The sequence below is a fragment of the Balaenoptera borealis genome (assembly GCF_965194805.1).
Source record: "Balaenoptera borealis genome assembly, chromosome: 8".
NCBI classification, from domain to species: domain Eukaryota; kingdom Metazoa; phylum Chordata; class Mammalia; order Artiodactyla; family Balaenopteridae; genus Balaenoptera; species Balaenoptera borealis.
Window position 1 is genome coordinate 71,034,480 of NC_138865.1, and position 21,314 is coordinate 71,055,793.

The window sequence follows — 21,314 nt, forward strand, 5'->3', positions numbered from 1 at the left end:
AGGTAATTTAGAGAAACATTCAAGAAACAAGACAGTTTCTGTTCCCCAAAGTGTTTGTTCTGGGGGCGCTGGTGCAGTTCCCCAGGACAAGCCCCCTTTCCGGAACTCTTTTCCGCCTCCCCGCTCCCCTGCAGTCCCGGAAAAAAGCTCTGCTGGGGAGAATGTAGGCGGAGGTGAAGACCTGCAGGGAAGAAGTCCCTTCTCGATTCGACGGGCCCGGGAATGAAGGCGGGAAACGGCCAGCGCTGCCCACACCCCAGGGAAAGTTGGGTGCGAACTCCTTGTACCGAGACCAGACCGGCAGGACAGTGCCGCAGCAACGCCGAGGCGCTGCGCGGGCACTCTAAAGCACCCCAACCCGGCGAGCCAGGCCAAGACTCAACTCACTACGCCCAAGCCAGAGCCTCCCGGGCGGGGAGACTTCCGGAGCAGTTAGGCCCCGCCCACTCGGTGCCCCGCCCCCAAGCCCTGCTCGCCTCGCTCCGCCCCTTCGCCCGGGACCCTCCCCAGCTGTCCGGGCCGCAGCTTAGAGTTGCTGAAAAGTTTTCAGGCTCTTTTGCGGAGGGTGGGGGAAGGTACTCAACGAACAACTGGTTGACTAAAGGCCGTTCGCGTTTCGTTGAGGGGTAGGGGGGAAAGGCGTCTTCTAAAGGCGAGAATCAAGAGTGGCGACTGAGCTTACCGGCGGCTGGCGCGCAGCACAGGTCTCAGGCCTCCTCCGCGTGCGTATGCGCGGAGGGAGAAAGGAGGACGAGGCCCCGTGCAAGTTGCCGGAGCAAACCTCCCAAAGGGGCGGCGGCGCGCAGGCAGGCAGTGGCGGCCCCAACCGGCGGGGCGGACAGGGCCAAGTCTGGGAGCTGAGGAAAATCCCTTGCCTTCCACGGGCTGTCCTCTGTATTTCTTTGTGACACGAAGCGCGTTCTGTAAAGCGCTTTTAACACCACTTGGTGCCAAGTGTCAGATGCGGTACAGTCTGTGTGTGCACGTGAAGCCAGTTCAGCACTGCGGTTCACGTGAAGCGAGGCGGGGGGAAGCTCGATTTCTACATGTGGGCGGGAGTTTAATTTCCACGAGGTGCCCGGGAGACGGCAGAGCCGGCTCCCGCCCCTGCCCGGAATGGTGGTTCCGTGCGTGGGCTCTGGGGGGAAGCGAGTGTCACCAAGAGTGCCCTGGGCCCCGCAGGCGGCTTTCCCCGAGACCCTAGTTACGCAGCGCGGGGTCGGCAGCACACTAGTGGGGTGAAGGGGACACCCGAGTGGGCGCAGGTCCCGGGAGCCGCGTCCGCTGGAAGGGGGGAAATCTCGCCCTCACCCGTAGCCACTGCGGGAGTCGCAGGCGGTCTTGGGGGAAAGGCACGCGCTTCGTCTGCCCACAGCTCCACGTCGCGTGGCAGAAGCTTGCCCGGAGTCCGGGAGAAGGCCCGGCGAGCCTGCCTCGGTTTCTCGGCGCCGGACCGACGGCGCCCGCAAGAGACGAGCACTGGGCGCCAGACACGGCCACGCCTGCACACACGTGTGGTGCGCACTCCACACCGCACACGCTGCGGGTGCCGCCCGCAGGGGGACGCGGCCTTGTTGTTACAGGTGTCCGTTCAAAGGCGCAGAGCTGAGAAACTGATAGCCCCTCAAACGCGGGTGTTAACATTCAGCACACAAGACTTGTTGTCTGTGCTCTTCCTCGTGTTCAGAATTTTAAGTTCCTTACGCAGTCCGCCTGGGCCTGGCCTGCCTGGCGCTCTCCTCCCTAGCGGTCAAGAATAAGCCTCGAGGAGGAAACCCTGAGCGTCGCAGGGCCACTCCACCCCACCAGGCGCGGGAGGAAAGCCGCAGGTCCCTCTTTTACGGGGCCATTCGGCGGAGAAGAGAGAAGCAGCCGAAGCTTCCCTCAACTCCGCCTGGGCCCGTTGCGGTCCTGGGGTCTGTGTCCTCGCGCTGGGAGTAGCCCTGCTTGGGCAGAATCTTTGATAAGAGTCCCCGCGCGGCGGGCGCCCGAATTCAGAACCAAACTCGGCGTCAGGAGAAGCAGTGGACCCTCGGGGCGTAGGAGGCCCACTAAACAAGCCTGGTCCCAGGGCTCCGACGGCCCGGAGTGGAGCTCCGGGCCGCAGCAGGAGGCCGGGAGGCGCAGGGCCTTCGAAACTGGAGCCCGGGCGCACCAGGGGCCCAGGGGGTGTTCGGTCAGGGCTCTGAGAGCGCACACGCGCGCTTATCCGGGCTCCGCCTGGCTTTCCAGAAACGTAGGAGCACTGAAGGGAGCTGTGCTGGGAGAGGGCGCGCGCACACACACACACACACTTGTTGAAGGGGCGTGCCGAGCTTCTCCATCAAACACACCCGGCAAAATTAGTGTTGGGGTCATCTTGGAACAGTAGGAACTGGAAGACTCCTGGATCCGCAGAAGCCAGGATTATTCAAAGAAATGGAGGCGGCCAGGGCAGTGGGCAGCGAGTGCGCAGATGAGCAAGTTACCTTCATCTCCAAAAAGCCACCATTAACGCCTTGAAGGTGGCGAGTCTGCGGCCCAGACCTTCCCTGCGCGCCCAGCAGCCTCGGGCGTCGCCGTCACAATACCTACCGCTACAGCCGCCCCGAAGGGCACACGGCTGCAGTAGCAGCAGCCTGACAAGTGTGATAAAATGATCTTCCTTAACTAAACTCGTAAAGCACTGGGCAATAAAACTCAATCTTCTGTAAAATCCAATTAAGTCATTATCTGACTGATTGTATCTTTAATTGAAAACAGAAGTGACAGTAAATTTCTGTGATATATCAGGATCAATCGATACCGCTATACGATTCAGCCCCAAGAAGTGATTTATAATGTCAAACCTATATAGGTAACTCCACATTATTCTCTCTAAAACCACTGGTGGATGAAATTAAGAGTAAGTGCATTTAATAAAAAACAAGATGGTCAGGTTATTGATTACAACAGATGGGGGTGAAATCAAATAGATGTTTTCAAAGCACAGAGCGAAGAAAATACAAGTAATTTCTTTTTTCCTGTTTAATACCGCTCATCAAATATACACACAAGAAAATTCAGTCATCAATAACATTTTTATTTCAGGTACAGCTGCAACTACACAGAACAATGAATTTTTTTAGACTAGTTTCATTTCAGGATGGCTTCTGTTACATATGAAGTACACCACTAGCAATTTTTAACAAAAAATGAACTCAGAAATCTGTAGTAACTTTTAAAGATGTACTTATCTTCAAATCAGATTACAACCTAAGGTTACAAAATAATCTAGATTGCATCCATTTTTTTAATAGTAGAATGTGCATCATAAACTCTTATATTATTCTAGAAACAACACTCAGGAACTCTGCATTACTATAGGGTTACTTTAAATTGTGTTGTTTTCAAACTACCCTTTAGAAAAGGTAGCAATTCTTAAAGTCATTAATTTTTTCTTCTGACTATTTCAGTCACGTTTTGGATTTGAGGGGATGGGGTCAGGGCTAGGCTTTTCTAACAGCAACACAAACACACACACTATTTCTATTTAACCTTCTGCAGATTTCTAAAATAATCACTAACTCTATTCTTTTCTTCTCACCAGTCAGGAACTTGGCTAAATTTATAGTTTAGCACTTTTATTAAAATACTAAAATTCAAAAACATAACTAAGGCACCTAAGATTTCATTTTAAAACTGAAAGTAATTGACACATTTAGATGCAAATGTACTGCTTTACTTGAGTGAATTGTTGTATTTCTTGAAAACTACATGTAAACCAGTGTCATAAAAAAATGAGGGACACTACTATTTAATATTTAACTCCGTGAGCAAAGCACTTAATTGTTGCAGACGGTAGACACAGATACTAAACTATTCCAAATGTGTTCTAGCCTCTGGGCTAAGCTCTAAGGAGTATAAACCAAACATCATCTCAACAGTTAAGTCGGCGTGAGTCAAGGCAAAATGTTAACAACAAACCCTGTGTATAAACGGAATAAACCTGCCACTCCAGGTGAATGGCCAAAGGCATCGGGGTGCCCGATTATTCGTTGTCCTCGATGACAGGAGTGACCGCAAAGCTGCTGGGCTCCGAGGCAGACTCACATTCGAGCACTCCCTTTGAGCTCTCGTTACTAATAGGAGAGCTGCTGGAGAGGGAAACCAAGCCAGCATCTTGATTGCCGGGTGGCGAGAATACTGGGAAGTAGGGAGAGACAGAGGGAGAAGAGTGCGTTAAAAGTGGCTAGTCTTTCTACATTCACTGTGCAATTAGGTTCCAACAAAGAAAAAGGCGCTCTGCAATTTCTATTCGGAGTTGAAAGTGTTTTCATAGACACTCATTAAAAATCCCCAGTGCTTCTTTAGAATAAAAAATAGTATTTCTGCACAGTATTATCTATTTAATTGAAGAGGCAAGTTAAGTAGCAGAGTTTCAATTTTATGTTCATTAAAAACAAAAAACAGTCTCCCCCCTCTTTGGGGATACTATTTCCACCCTTCACTGAGCCCCTCCCCTTTATGTAAACGATGGTAATAGAACTGAGTCTTGTCAAATGATCCATCTGACAAATTACCCCAAGCAAGACCCCACCCGTGTATTTCCACCATTTGACAGGTAACCCTAGTTTCTCAGTAGCTAGCAAGTGAAAGCGATAGCTTATCAACTTTCCTGTCAGTTCTCTTGGATAGAGGGAAACAAACACTTGGGGGAAGGTCAGCATACATAACTTTTAAAAAGTAAAAAGCAGTAAATGGGAAGGAAACTTAAAAAAAAACAAAAATTAAAAGAAACTGAATTATACAACACTAAAACAGAAGTCAGGTAAAGGTTTTAACAGCAAACCTATAAACATAAAACTCCACTAGGAATCTGACATTAAATATGAAGGATGCAAAAGTAATAATGTGTTGAACAATTTTTGCAACCTTACAAGCCACAGTAGATACAAAATTTAAGCAAAAGGGTCTCTGACCTTCTTAACCTTAGCTGAGTTTAGATCCACCCCCAGAACTCCCTTCCTGCCTAGTGTGAATGTAATTAAGGGGAAGCTGCAGTGGTAATTTCTCTCCTCATTAACTTCCTGATTGGTTTCAGCCTCAGGATTCTGCAGGGCAGTAGTTTGTCACCAATTCCAAATGGCCAATCGTTAATACTAATGTTTGTGTAACTAACTGCCAGCATCTGCCACGGCTTCTTGTACAACAATAATGGTGAAAGGGTACATTAGTGCTCCTGTGTTAATTCAGCTTGTGTTCATCAATAGGGAAATCTATGATGTAATTAGCAAAATGCATTGGGAGCTGAGTGCTGAAGTCATTTGTAGAGAACTAAATCATAGTAGAAGCTGTACTGGGTCCTGATGTGTTTGCCATCAATACTTATTATGTTTGGAATTTAATAAGGTATATTACCATGCTGAAAAGAGACCTTTTTACAAGAGAACACTATTTACGCTTGTTATGGGTTTCGAGGTTTGCTGCAGCTAGTGGAACCACACAGAAATAAAAGAACAGAGCTGGGATTTAAGAAGCGGATCTTTAACCACTCCACTGGACCAAATTATCTGAGAAAGCCCCGTTCTTCTAATGTGACATAATGGACAGACAGTCAGACAGATGGATAGTTTGGGATAGCTACCTCAATATCCAGTTAGGAAAGGAATGTTCTGAAAACTTAGTAAGTTAATAAATTTGAAAAACAGTGTAGGTGATTTCCTGACAAGCAATTTACTTTTGATATTGGTAGTATTTGTTTAGATTTAGTAAGTTAAAAAGAGTACTGATTTGAACCTAGGAAACCTGAAGCTTTCATTTTCTCACTGTTCATTAAGGCTTCTTACTAAATTTGAATTGTTATATGGATTTAAATTTCCCTGCAAATCTAAGATAATTTGTGAATTGTGTTACATGCCCAGGGATGTTGTATCTAAACAGACAGCAGACTTTGCTCTGACATCTTGTGACTATACAAGGATCTGGAGAGCCAACTAAGGGCCAACCAGAGTCTGTGAGTTAATCTGCCCACCCCCATCCCCATCTCAAGCCAGTGACAGAAGGTCCTCTGTACAGAAGAGATGGAGAAGGGAGTGAACATTTACTGACTACTTCTTGTATGTCACCTACTTTAATGAGTATGTAAATTTAACCCTCAAACCATTCACTGAGAGAATTATTCTCCCGTTTTACAAAGGAGGTCCGGTGGAAGCTGCCAAGGGCAGTGCAACATTGGTCAGCCCCACCTCCTGGCTTGTTCTCACCCCTGCACCATCCCCACCCTTGGGTGTCACATTTAGTCACTGGCCACTGAACCATCCTAATCTCTGTGTTAGTTTGAGGACGTAAAATAACTGACCCTTGTCAACTTAATGCAGAGGATATAAAGGAATAGGCAAGCATTCTCCAGACATGTTCTGAGCTTCTGCCTACAGTTAACAGCTGACCTAGGGACGCTCCCACCCCAGCCACAAACACCCCGACTCCCCCATTTGGCCCGACTTGTGACTGAAAAAGGAAGGGGCGGGAATTCTGCAAAAGAAAGGATTTGGGGAGAGCCCCCTTTTGCTCTCACTTGCCTTGTGGATACTTTCTTGGAAAATATTCCTCTGACCTGAGGGTGTGAAGATGTGCAGAGTGTGTCACCTGCATAGACTAGGGAGGCTCCAAGCATACTTAATGCATGACCGCACTCCAGAGAAGATCCAAAGAAATGAACTCAACCTGTTTTGCAAAATACCTGTATTTTTTAAAGCTTTTCTCCACTCAAAATTTAAATTCATGTTCATTTTACTTTTGTTAAAGGCTTAGCATTGTCTCTGAATGTTGAAGTTAGGGACAGTATCTGTTTAACTCATTTTGTGTAGCACCTCATAAAAGTAGTTCCAAGTGCATCAAAGATTTAGTAAGTGTTTATCTTAGTGACTAATGTCCAAAATTTATTTTACTATCATCCTTAAAAATGAAGGTACCCTCTTCATTTAAATGCAGCTTCATTAAACTTTACTGGGGGGAAGAATAACAACCGATCATTTAAAATCATTTTATACCAATTAAAAATTAAAAAGCCAAAGTTCTCTTTTTTTGCGTGTTGATTCTAATGAGCCCTGCAGAAGGCTAATTTCAACTCAAAAGGTTCCTCTTCATTATTTTGTAAAAATGCTAATGTCTACTGTCCACGGGACTGTGGGGAAAGATACGCTGTTGGTAGCACTAGAAATTGGTTCAATCTTTCTGGACAGCAGCCTAGTGACATGTAATAAGAACCGTAAAACTGTTCATACCCTCTGACCTGGTAATTCCACTCTGGGGAATAAACCCAAAGAAAGAAAGAATAATTGGCCGGGCGATGCTCAACACACCACTATTTGCATGAGCGAAGACGTGAGTGCTTTGCTGCGGTGCTGGGGGGGGTGGGGGGTGGGGACAGGGGGGTGGGCAGGAAGCTTTCACAGGCAACAGACAATTCAGGATTATGCTACCCTGTAATCATCACTAGGCTCCCAGCATTTACAGAAATGGAAGAAATGACTTCTGGAGACCAAAGTAGAGATTTAAAAGTAAGAAAGTGGAAAAAAAAAGGAAAAAGTGCCCATCTGATCTTTTTTCTTGTTACAATGAAAGGTGGGTAAACCTCCGAGGCTGACCCTGGTTTGAACCAGCAAACCCTGTATCTGTTTTCTCTCTACTAGCCTATTTGTCTACAGCAGCTAAATGGTCTTTCTTTTATTATTATTTTAAAACAAACAAAAAAACCATACACATAATCACTCTTACCAATGCTGAGGGGGGGAAAAAAAGATGATTTCAGTGATGCCATCTAAGCACCAATATTCTTTTTGGAAAATATTACAGACTGCCCCCCCCCCACCAAAACCCACCTCTCTAAAAAACAAAACAAAAGCCAATCTAACTGCTAAATCTTTTGACACTGCAAAGACCCCTGACTTTTAACTTGAATGATCTGTTGGGAGTCGGTGGACCAGAACGAACAATTCTCTTCCAGTGATGTGAGAAACAGGATATTCGTGCTTGAGAAAAAATTGTTCTTCCTCTATATGTTAAATACTATTAAGCTCCCACTAAGAAACCATTTTAAAAATAAAAAATGCAAGTGGCATTCTTCAACTGTTAGCAACTCTTCACCTAGACACTGACAGGTCTCTTTGGTTTCCTCGAGTTTGCAAGCCTAAGAGTCTGATGAAAAGCTGATGAAAATGTCTTAAACAATGAATTCTTCCGCTTCATGATAACCTTAGTGTTTGGAAATAAAATCATGTCCAATCAATACCACTTAGCAGATATTTGATGTTTCACAATAGGACTCTTTTCCAGAGTAGAACCGCTGCCCTTCTCACTAACATTTAAAATAACTAGGATTATCTTAGCTGTCCGAAGCTTGGCAGGTTCAGCTTGTACTTTCAAACAGCATTAATTCTTGGCACTCAGAAGAAGGGATAAAAGGTAAAGATATGAATGGAGATCTTTATTCCACCTGATCTATCAAGGATTAGCTCATTCTTTTCCAGTCCATGCCTGCACGCTAGTGAAGAGGAAGGCTAAGCTGTAACTGATGTAATTAGAAACCACAAGCTGAGAATAAAATAGCCCTTTATTAATCACCCCCATTTACTATAAATGTACCAAAAATATAATAATCTTTGAAACAATTAAATGTGTTTTTTTCCACCTGTGTGCAATCAAAGAGTAGTGGCTAGAGAGAGAGTCTGGTTAGGATTATGCTTTCCCTGAAAACATTATCTTAATTGTCAGTCTAAAATCTAACACCAGTTTTGAGAGGGGCCAGCTCTGCCCTGTGCATACAGTATGTAGGGAGAAGTGGCCAAGCCATCATAAAGGAGAGCTCCTGTGGATAGAATGAGGTGCATGATTGGTGCTTCCTCCTCGATCCTGCTGCCACAGCCTTGGCAAGCTCTAGGAAAAGCCATCTTACAAACAAGGTGACCTGATAACAGAAAGCACATATGTAACCACTATCAACACTGCCTCATTCTTTCTAAATTTCATGTGTAACACGGATACAACACAAGATAACACTAGAACTTCTTAATTCTCAAAACAAACAGCAGCCTATCAAGCTTCCTTTGGCAGCCCCTGGGAGAGAGTGTGAGGACCGGGGCTCACAGGCTGGCCCTGCTGGAACTGCAGACTGGCTACCCTACTGCTCAAGGAACGAGGGGATAACGCACCCCACCTACCACCTTACCACCTCCGGAGTTCAACGGATACACGAAGGGAAGAATGCTTTCTTGCCTGTAAAGTAGCACACAAAAAGGGAAAAGAGAAGGGACCCCGTTCAGCCTTCCACCTCACCTGGGATGCAGGTCCCAGGCATTATCTTGGGTCCAGGCATTCCTCCTCTTCTCCCCACTCCCACCCTCCATGACAGATTCTTCTGGACCACGGCAGGGCAGCTGCTGGGATCCCACACTCCCTGTTTATTCCATGGGGGGCGGGGGCGGGGGCGGGTCACCAAAACTACTCGAGTCTCAAAGCAAGCACGTGAATAAGTGATGTGTCTGAGACAGCGGCCCTACCCTGGCGGGGGCTCACACCCTGAGCATGTCTTCAATCCTCACCTCCCCAGAACCCCCGTGTCCCCTGGCAGTGGTGATGCTGCGGGCTGCTCCCTCACGCCCAAAGTGGCACCGTGAGTCGTGGAGCCTCTTCTCACTGATAGGTCTTCTGCACTCCTTCTGAAATGAGCAAGTGCGTATGTGACGGGTAATTCATTATGACTGGCTCAGCTGACGTGTCTCATCCATGAAGGCAGCACTGGGTGATACACACAATCCAAAGATTCACAGATCCTCTAATTCACTGTGTTTTAACCAAAATATACTTAGTATCAAAACCTAAACATAGTGTGGCCTTTTCTTCGCTTTCATGACAACCTTCTGAGATAAATCCTCACGCTGACTAATTCTGCTCTATTTTCCCCATCACTGAAATAACCACAACACCGACTTTGAAGAAATCCCCTCAACTACCTGGGCAATGAACTTGAACACCAGTTTCCTCATCTGTAAAATGAGGCTAACAACAGGTCCCTGTGATAATCACTGAGTACACAGTAGTTTCCTTACTTCCTTTGTCTTCAATTTCAGTGTCTTCATGTTAGAAGATCCTTGCTTTTGAAGGTGCCAGAATCCAATCAGTATTTAGTACAAAATCTATTCCCTCCAGGCCACACATAATGTGCCTTGAGAGAGCCAGAAACCAGGGATACACACTTTACTTCACTTGGGGCCTACGTGACAGCCAGAGTGTCAAATCCAGGAGGCAAACGACCTGGTCCTCATTTGGACAACAGGTCCCTCGTTACATAAGCTCTGCCTTTTTCACTGTTTGAGAAGGGGTGTCCAATCAAAGTGAAGCAGCAGAATACCTCTGGACATACCAGACCAAAAATAGTGTTGTTATCCAATGATCAAGCCAACCATTCCTTCAGGCAGCAGTATTTGAAAGCAGGAAGAATCTTCCTTTTGAGCCTAAGTTTGTCCTAAAAGTTGAAAACTCTGGGAAGTACTAGGTACAGGCTTCAATGTCCCCAAAGAAGTAGGGGTCTCATTGTTCCTAATCTACAACTATTGGGTACCTGGAGCCCTGATGGGATGAGGCTTGCTGGGGTACCAGAAGCTGACCTTCAGTCACAAGGCAACAAAGCAGGGCTAGGGTGAGGTGTGTGGGTTTTGCCAGAAGACCATTTCTTACTATCCGAAGACCTTGGGCAAGTGCCTGACCCTCTCCATGCCTCCATCTCCTCATCTGTACAGTGGGGACACAGTACAGCACTTAGGCTGGTTCTACACAAAGCTTTGGGGCCCCATTAAGCCCGATGCATCTGAAAAGCCCACATTACCATTGTACACAGCTGTACCATTTGGTCACCCACATGTGTGTCCCACAGACGCAGCACCTCAGCACTGGATGTGGTCCGAATTGAGCTCTATTCCTAGCATCACTCCCCTCGGCTGCCCCCGTCTATACCCATCCTGCCCTGCTTAGTCTTTCTTGAGTGCTTGTCATCTCTGGTCCACCTTCTCCTCTCCGAAGAGGCAGACCATTTTCCCACCACATACGTGTACTGACAAGGGCAGGAAGGCTGAGGGGGTCCTGCTCCCGGGCCCAGCTCTGCTCATTCTGGAGGGTCTGTTAGGCTGGGCTGAGCCCAGTTCCCAACAGTGGCCACCTGAGAACAAGTGTGGAAAGACCATGAGCTCTGCCGTCAGACATGGCACCTCAGTAAACACCTCTGAGCATCAATTTCTTTCACTGTAAAAGGAGGTAATAATGATGTATTTCATAAAGTTGCTCAGAGGATGGAAGAGATGATAAATGACAAAATCATTTGTAAACATGAAGACTCGTCTCCCCTGGCGTGAGTCTGTGCACTTCTCTAAGGAAGGAGTGTGATTTAGTCTCCGTCCTCCACTGCCTAAGACAGGACCAAGAAATTAGTAAGACTTTCATGAAACACTGGTTGGGAAAGAAAAAAAAAAAGAATTAGTGTCAACACAGCTCAAACTTCCCTGAATGTTTTCAGACAAGTTTCAATTTCAATGTTCAGAGAAAGGTGACTTTTTCTTTATTCATCCTTCTTTACACACCAGAAGGCTAAAAGTAAAGATGAATTCCAAACTGAAACCCAAGCCTGTTACATTGTGTTCTCCTGGGACTTCAGGTACACATGACATTACCTGAGGCTGGGCCAAAGGGGAAGGGACTTGGCTGAACCAGGAGCAGGGGCAGGGCAAGGGGAACCTCCTCGAGAAAGGAACAGAAAGTCTATTAGATAAAACACTAACACCTGGTAGACTGAAATTCAGCCAAGAACATCTACTGTACACTACCTAGCACAGTACAGTGCACCCAGCAGGTGCTTAATAATGGATGGGGGCGTGAGAAAGACCATGGAATGTGGTCTTCACAAGACACGCTGCCACCACAAACCAGGGCTAATCCACACACTGGCAAAGAGAGTCTCAAGTCTAAAACCAGTTTTGAGGATTTTAAAGTGCAAAGGCTTTGTCTAATTTTGTCTGTATTTACTGGAAGGACTCTGGGCACCGACACAAGGAGAAAAGCCGCATCAAACACACCCCGAGGCGTGATTCTCAGCCAAAGAGCCTGGCTCTGGACGAGCCCGCAGGACCACGTTCCTTGGGGACTCTGCAACGCAAACCACATATGGTGGTCACAGGTGCAACTGCATTTGAAAACAGAGTTTAAATAGGTACGTGATCATCTCAGAAACCAAGGCAGACCAGGCTAACAAGAGGCTCCACAAGTCACCTCTGGAAGAGAGTTCCCATTTGATTCTGGGAAAGCTGTTTTCTCAGATACAAAAGGAATCAAACCCGCAAAGCAGGCCGCGGCATTCGCCAGCCTAGAAACTAGGTTGGCTCTGTCCAGGTATTTTGCAACGAGACATTTTTAAAGTAGCTTTGCTGAGAGTTTCCTTCACGCTGAGAAGTAAGAATCACAGATGCTTCAACCTTAAAGGGTAATGTATGATGAAAATCTCCACCTTCATGGGACTCTTGTTAAGACTAAGAAAAAAGATTAAAGTTTTGGAGTCAACACCACTGCCAGGAGAGCCAGGCGTGAGGAGAGGGAATGCAGCCGCTTTCTCACCTGGGGCCCGAAATGAGCTCGGTTTCTGGCTAATCCACCAGCTTGCAGTCAGCCTTTCACTGTGGAATTACATCATCTCTGATAAAACATGCTGTTTAACAAAATATGTAAGATGTGCAGCTTCAGCTGTATGGCTTTGAGGAACTCTTTCATGGAAGCAACCTAAGTGTCCATCGACAGATGAATGGATAAAGAAGATGCGGCACATATAGACAATGGAATATTACTCAGCCATAAAAAGAAACGAAATTGAGTTATTGGTAGTGATGTGGATGGACCTAGAGTCTGTCATACAGAGTGAAGTAAGTCAGAAAGAGAGAAACAAATACAGTATGCTAACACATATATATGGAATCTAAGGAAAAAAAAAAAGGTCATGAAGAACCTAGTGGCAAGACGGGAATAAAGACACAGACCTACTAGAGAATGGACTTGAGGATATGGGGAGGGGGAGGGGTAAGCTGGGACAAAGTGAGAGAGTGCCATGGACATATATACACTACCAAATGTAAAACCGATAGCTAGTGGGAAGCAGCCGCATAGCACAGGGAGATCTGCTCGGTGCTTTGTGACCACCTAGAGGGGTGGGAGAGTGAGGGTGGGAGGGAAGGAGACGCAACAGGGAAGAGATATGGGGACATATGTATATGTATAGCTGATTCACTTTGCTATAAAGCAGAAACTAACACACCATGGTAAAGCAATTATACTCCAATAAAGATGTTAAAAAATATATTCAGATACTTTGCAATGAAATGAATAAAAGAGAAAGTTCACAAGCCATTTCACAAGTAGAACTTGTGTAAAAGTTGCAGCTTATAATTTGAAAAGAAATATTGTGCCCCAAATGATATGCTAGTAGCAGGGTAGAAGATTGTGTCCAGTAAATTATTTTATCTCTACTGTCAGGAGATGATGCCTTCTTCAAAAAAAACAAATGCAAAACTCCATCAGTATTGGCTATTAATACTATGCCAACTTTTCCTTCTCTTTCTTTCTAACTAGGGTTACAGGAAATTTAAAATGAGTAATTATTAGTATTTTTCTCTAGTACAGAAGAAGGAAGCAAACACCAGGACACATTTAAATAACATATACCAGATGAAATCAATCAGGATAGAAAATTCCAGGCATTTCCAGACAGGAGAATACATGCTTACTCAGTCACACAGGTTGTTTTACCTCCTAATTACAACACAGCCATCATGGGTAGATAAAATAGTTCAGATTACAGGCTCAAGAATACGCTCTTTTGGAACGGTCCATGTTAAGGGTGAAGAGAAACAAGAAAGTAGCACAAACTATGTTTTTCCTAAAGAGTATTTACACACTTTGCATAAGACCCCAACTGCTAAAAAAACAAATCATATGTCTTTCTTAAAACATTTTCCTATTTGTTTAAAATGTCTTCTGTTCAACTAGATCCCAAGAAAGGACTTCAACGCTAAAGAGGTTTAATCTGTGGGTGATATAAGGCATTCAGGGAATGTGATTGTGCCCTCCCCTCTCCAGGGGTTTATGATATTTTTTAATTGTTTCAGGAGAGAAGACCTCACGGTCTTGACAAGTATTTTAGTTTGCTTTCAAGAAAAGATTTTCATTTTTCCCCCCAACTACATCCTGTCTGAAACTAAACTTAACTGTAGCCTTTTTTTAGGGACTTCTCAGAACAACCCATGTTCTCTTTGGGTGAGAAGCTTCTGGGCAAGACCTGCTGGTGCTGGTCAACCAAGCTCAGCTCTGAACTTCATGAAGGAAACCAACGCTGGCAGGTATTTATCAAAGTATAAGACAACTTTGATTTAATTCTTCCTCCCAATGGTCAAAAAAATTGGTCTCCTTTCAGGATTTTGTTTTCTGTTTAAGAAAATTTTTTTTATTGTGGTAAAATACACATAACATAACATTTACCATTTTAACCAGTTTGAAGTGTACAGCTCAGCAGGATTAAATATATTCACGATGTTGTGCAACCATAACTACCCAACCATCTCTGGAACTTCGTCACCTTTCCAAACTGAAACTCTGCACCTATTAAACAATAACTCCCCACTCCCTCTGCCCGGCCCCTGGTAACCACCCTTTTACTTTCTGGTTCTATGAATCTGACTATTCTAGGTACCTCATATAAGTGGAACCATACAGTATTTGTCTTTCTGTGACTGGTTTATTACACTTAGCATAATGTCTCCAAGGTTCATCCACGTTGCAGCATGTGGCAAAATTTCATTCCTTCTTCAGGCTGAATAACATTTCAAGTACAGCCCACATTTTGTTTACTCAGGCATTTATCAGTGGACATATGGATTGCGTCTGCCTTTTGGCTCTTGTGGATAACGCTGGTTATGAACACTGGTGTTCAAATATCTGTTCAAGTCCCTCTTTTCACTTTTTTTGTGTGTATACCCAGAAGTGGGATTGCTGGATCATATGTTAATTCTATTTTTAAGTTTTTGAGGAACCACCATACAGTTCTCCACAGCAGGGGCACCATTTTACATTCCCACCAGCAACGTACAAGGGTTCCGATTCTCCATATCTTCAGCAACACTTGTTATTTTCTGGGGTTTTTGTTTGTTTGTTTGTTTTTTAATAATAGCCATCCTAAGGAGTGTGAAGTGTGGGATTTTGTCTTTTGATCCTTTTACACTAATCCTTTCCTGCACTGCATCCTCTCTTCCCCAACCCTGACCTACCACCCAGTCTCTGTTTCATCATCACCAAACTTAACTGAAGAACTGGCCCACTGCCCACTACTCACTGGGTTATGCCTGGCAAACTGGTAGCTGTTTCACTCCCAGAAAAGCTTCCTCAAGGTCACCCATAGCCTGCTGGTCCCCAAAGCCAATGGCCTGTTGCAGTCTTTCCCTCTTTGCTCAGGAGCACTGACACCTAACATGCCCTCTCCCCTTCATCCCCCTCAGCTGCCCTCCAGGCTTTCTGCCCTCCTGGACCATCCTTCCCCAACACCAACCCTAGACACAGACTCCCCAAACTACGCCACTTGGTCCTCTCACCCACATAAGCTTTAAACATCACCTCCTTGCAAATGACTTCACAATTCCTATCTCTTGCCCCGATTTCTCACTGAGAACCACTTCTGTATATTAAATATTGGCTGAACATCTCCACCTGGATGAGTTTCCTGCAATGTAACCTCATCTGTTTAGAACTGAACCCACCATCTTCTCCTCTCTTGGGTCCTGAACATGCCCACATCACCTGCAGCTCAGGCTCTCTCAGACCCACTCCCCAACCTAAGCCACTGCTCTGTCCCGCTCTCTTGAACTGCACAGAGCCCTCCTGCACCTCCCTCCCTTCCAGTTACCCTCATCTGCTAGCATCTGGGTGCCCTGTCCAGTCTTTTCTACTTCATCTTAATTTATCCAGTATGGCCAGTTAGTTATTCTTCCAGAAGCATGTCTCTAACAAGATGTTTCTTTCTAAATAAACACCTATGGAGACGTCTGAAGAGCTGAGAGTACAAAAATAGATCTCTGTGACAATGAACCTGAACCCTCAAGAAAGGTTCAGCATCCTGAAGGCGAGAAAGAAGAGAATCCATTTTGTAAATGTCTCTGTCATCAGAGACTGGGAGGTAGAGAACTTTGGCAATCACAGGAGAAATTATGAGTTGTTCGGAAAATTCATTTATGCAAAAGAGATCATTGTTCAGTGATGGCAAGTTAATGTGACCTCATGAATCTATCCTTAAACCCAGTCCTTGGACGGACGTAACTTCACTCTGGACACTAACAGAAATACCAGAAGGACAGAAGCTGGAAGACTGAACGGTATACAGACACTTTTTTCTCCATAACAAAATAAGCTTATGAAACTGCGACCTTAAAAAAAAATAGGTAATATGGTGTCGTTGGACAGATTTTGCATAGATTGCTTTCATTATTGTTGACTGGTTGATGACTGACTGACTGACTGAAGATGTGACAACACAATAAATAAGGTTGATTCTACAGACGGACATAGAACTCTGGCCCCAACAATAAGCCAATCCACATTCTTCTCAAGCACACCTGAAACATTAATACAAAATGACCATGTACTGATCTACAAAGCCAAGTCTCCACAAATTTCAAAGATGTGTATCTTTCAAACCTTTGAAGTCTTGGAGATTTAAGTCTGTAGTCTATCAGAGTAACTACTAAGAAAAAAACCTTTCAGCTTTAAAAAAATGATAAAGAAGAATATAAATTTAACTGACTCTGACTAAGCAACAGGCCAGCATTTGGCCACAACATAATTGATTGCACCCTTAATGCTACTGTTGAAAGTAGTTAAGTGCCCAGGCACTGATTCCAACCCACACACTCCTCCTCGATCCCACATTCCAAGTAGATCAGGTATTTTCACACTTGGTTCATCTTCAGTGAAGACTGTAATTAAATCTTTAATTTGAAAACAAGAGCGAAAGTCTGGCACTCACAGCATTATTGGCTGCCCTCAAAGCTTAGAGCGAAGAGCAATCAAGTACCAAACGGCGACCTCTGCTCCTTCAAGCTCAAGTAATCTGCTCATTCCAGAAGGTACCAGCTCATCTCAAAACCGACAAATTTACATGTGGAAATGCTTTCCACAGTTATCTGCAAGCTTCCTGGGGATCAGAAACATTATTTAAATTACATAAACTGTCAAGTTGATGTGCTGCCTGGCCTTTTGATTACACCATAATTTTTAAAGCATACATTTCAGAACATGCTTTATTTCATATTCAAGGTGTTGGAAGAGACCTCTTAGGGAGCTGAGTACCCAGGAACACAATGACTACTGCTGGTCCTGTTTATGTCTTAACACTCTTCTTAAGCATTAAAGAAGGCAGTGTGGTGCTAATTGGTTACTTAATTCATGGAATATGTCTTGAGCATCTGCTCTGTGCCCAGCACTATTGTAGATGCAGAGAATATAGCCATGAATAAAACAAGTCTCTGTTCTCATAAGGAAGAAACCAGGGACACCTGTAATCAGAGACACCTGGGAGCAGATGCTTACTGGTGATGTGACTGTGGGCAATAACTGAACACAATGAACCTCAATTCTGGACATTCGTTAATGGAAAACAATAACGTTAAGGGCTGTAGTCATCAAAACTAAAATATACTCAGTCAACACTATTCCTTCCTCTGCTTTTCCCTTTCCATAATAAGGGAGCAGTAAGTACTTCACAGGTACACCAGGCACCATCTGAAGCAAAATCAGGAGGAAGGTGAATTGTTTCTCAGTTACCCTTTTACCTGACCCTGTGCACCTCCCTCACCTCTGTGCACTTCTTTTCTGTTCTTAGGTATCCGGTGCTCCCTGATCCTCTCCCCTGGTCTCCTCTCTGCCAAACGACACCTTACCCCTCCCCCCCACCCCTCCAGACACAGTTCTATTCTCTCAGTTTACTGCTTACTCTCTCAAGAGTTTACTCTTGATGAAAGGCATCCGGTTAAACTACTTCACTCAAGAGGTGAACTCAGGCTTCGGGCTCTAACCTCCTGTTGGTATCCTCATTTCAAAGCGGTGGCTTCTAGACATTGCAGAGATGTCACCTTTTGGGGCAGAGCAAATTTCTAAAGTGTTGCCTATACCACTCAGTATACAGAAGGCACTGCTATTAAGTGGGTGGATCCTAGAATTTTACTTTTACTATGCCAGGTTTCCATAATTCATGGAAAAGACGCATCCTTGCTGAGTAAGGTTCTGGTCCCAGCCTGGTCTGCATCCCCACCCTAGAATGGTGTCACAGCCTTTCAAAGCATCTACCAGGACGAGAATCTCAAGCTGATAATCAGCTTCCCCTCCACTTGCTTTCCAGGAGCTTAATTAGAATGTAGTCCTGTGGCTAACCAGAAAAACGACTGCTATTTAAAGAACTGACATTACAAGACAGTTATTTTCGGCTGACAGTAAGTCTCATGTTTTCTAGTGCTTCAGTGAGGCTCCAGGATTGTATGTGTCAGAGCAGAGAATAAAATGAACTTCTAATTATTTCCGTTAGGAAATATTGCTATTTGTAACACTGAACCAGATAAAATTGTGAGAAAAAGAAAAGACACAGACATTAGCATTAGCTAATGAATGTGGTTGGTAGTTAAGGGGGAAATTTTTTTATAGTGCTAAACCAAGGTCATCCATTTATTTAAAAAGTCCTTAGAACCTTTGGTGAAAAAACAAACTATCAGATATCACAGGTTTTCATTTGCTTTAATAAACATGTATTGTTTTCATAGTAATAAAAAAGTGATATAAAAGACAGACAGCAAGGATAAAAGGAAATCAAAGAAAACAGGCCACCACTGGGAGCACTGCTCTCTGCTCCTGCGCTGTAGGAGTGAACCGCTTTCTTTATTGAGTGCGGGCGGGCAGACCCTAGGGCAATGAAACAGGACTCCTTAGGAAGGATGGACTACGGCCCCAGCAGGAGCTGGTAAGTGCTGACTTAGGTAAGCAGGCCTGTGAAATGAGGTTCAGCCCACATTATTTATTAGCATAATTATTAAGAATCATCGCTATCATTCACTGAGCCCCTATCATGTTCCAGGCATTGCACTTATCACCTCCACAGAAACCCTTTCGGGAGGTGGGCATTAATATCCTCATTTGACAGATTTAAAAAATTGAGGCTCGAAGAGGGTGATTAACATCCAAGGTCACACAAGTGCTGAGAGTCAGAGCCAGATTCTGTACTCAGGACTTGAACCTGGGACTGTCCACCACAAGGCCGCGGTACATTACGATGGGTTTGCCGGTTTGATTTCTCACGCAGCCTACTCTGCTGACACGACCCAGGGAGCCCTCTGCCATGAGCCCTCCTCTTCTTCACATTCACAGAGTTGCTGCCCAAGCTCCCCTCCAGAAAGCCATGATTTTGCTGAAAAAGACAGCTTTGAAGCCCAAGCATCACCTGAGCTGCAGGTTTGCCTTTTGAAAATGAATCCAGGAAAGCAGCCACCCAGGGGGGTCCCAACTCCCACATCTTTTCAATCTACTTTCCAAGCAAAAGAGATTTCAGGGACCCAACATGTAATTCGGTGGAGTGAAGGGCTGGGGAAAGGTATCCATTTGCTGCCTATCAGGTGTTTCAGAAAGTAAAGTAGGAGACACTTGGGAGAACCCTGCAGCCTCTTCAAAGGCGACCCCCTGTTGCAGAGCCTTCTGAGCCCTGAAACAGCAGAGCACAGAGGAGGGATGGTCTCTCCTGGGCCAGCAGGGAGGCTGCCAGGGGCCGTGGGGGGACGCTGACTTCTACCAAGACCCCCAGGCCTCTGGTAGGAGAGTCGGAAACAGAACCATAGGATCTGGGAATTTGAGAGCAACCAGACACCAAGATATCAGAAAGAGTGATATCAAAAAAAGGGGTCTTAGGGACTTCCCTGGTGGTCCAGTGGCTAAGACTCCATGCTCCCAAGGCAGGGGGCCCAGGTTCGGTCCCTGGTCAGGGAACCAGATCCCGCATGCTGCAACTAAAGATCCCACATGCCGCAACTAAAAGATCCCAATTGCGCAACGAAGATCCCATGTGCTGCAACTAAGACCCGACGTGGCCAAATAAATAAATAAATAAACGTTTTTTTAAAAAGGGGGTCTTATTTTTCCCAAGTTACATTGGCCTGAGGAGAGGAGAAGAAAGGGGCACAGCAGACCCCTACTAATATAAAAGTGTTGCTTTTCCCTTCATCTGATTTAAGATAATGATGACGAGTTCAGCGAAGTGCACACCTGGAGGAAGGACAGCAGGGTGTAGGTGGGCTCCAGGGTGGATCCGTCCCATAGGCCTCACGTTCACTAAGCACAAAGGGGCACAAGAGGGCCGAATTCTGGGCCGATCCATACAGGAGAGTTTTCAGAGTAGATAAGTAATTACCCAATTCCACCTCCTATGACCTTCCATGAAGGCAGGATAGAGACAGTGAAAAATGAACCAGTCACCCCAGCAAGCTCCAGCACCTCCCGGTCAGCAGTATCAAGGGCTCCTGATACATCTAACAGCAACGCCGCAGGGCCTGACCGGGGCCCCCAGCGGGAAAACCTATCCATCAGCAAAGCTAACACAGTCCAGTTCAGGCTCAAATCTAAAACCAGAGCGTCGGGATGGTTAGCGGTACAGTAATACACTCCTGGATTCTACGGAATTTGTAAGACTATACTGTCCCTTGGGCGAGTCACGTTTGGGGCCTCAGTTTCCACATCTATAAAGTGAGGGGGTTGAGCTCGGTGGCTTCAAACTGCTCTCTCAGAACTAAAATTCTTTGTGTGGACGACTTCTGAAATCTCCATTTCTTTTAAGCTCTAAAGGCTTAAGTGCCTACTTAAAGTCAGAATTAATCAAGTACAAAACAGAACTAATTCAGCACCGAGTGATTACTCCTGAAGATATGGAGACCTTTCTTCCCTAGTGGAGACATTAACATTTTCTCTGTCAATAATGTACTAAGCTTTTCCCAGTCACTGGGATTCGGCCACTGAACAGGATGTTCACCTCCTCCGTCTCTGTGCTGATATAGAAGAGGAGCTTCCGGTGACGTGTGACAGCCTCTGCCTCACAATCAATCGCTGACTTTGTTGGGAGACTTGGTTGAAATCTGACTAGCTAACTTTTCACGATGAATTTCCTAACACTATAATTTATTTGATATCTCGATTGGCTCAGTCGATGAATCCAGTCCTTAGAAGAGTGTCAATCACTGCTTTTTTGT

The 21,314-nt window shown here is 45.2% G+C and overlaps 1 protein-coding gene across 1 annotated transcript in view; it reads right to left on the bottom strand.

Annotated features, from left to right (window-relative positions):
* DMRT1 (doublesex and mab-3 related transcription factor 1) overlaps window positions 1-21,314 on the bottom strand; it is a 154,896-nt gene that overhangs the window by 16,955 nt on the left and 116,627 nt on the right. Inside the window, exon 5 of the mRNA XM_082403693.1 lies at window positions 683-4,164. Coding sequence (XP_082259819.1) covers window positions 4,010-4,164 — 155 coding nt within the window. The 3' untranslated portion in view covers window positions 683-4,009. The remainder of the gene's footprint in view (window positions 1-682; window positions 4,165-21,314) is intronic.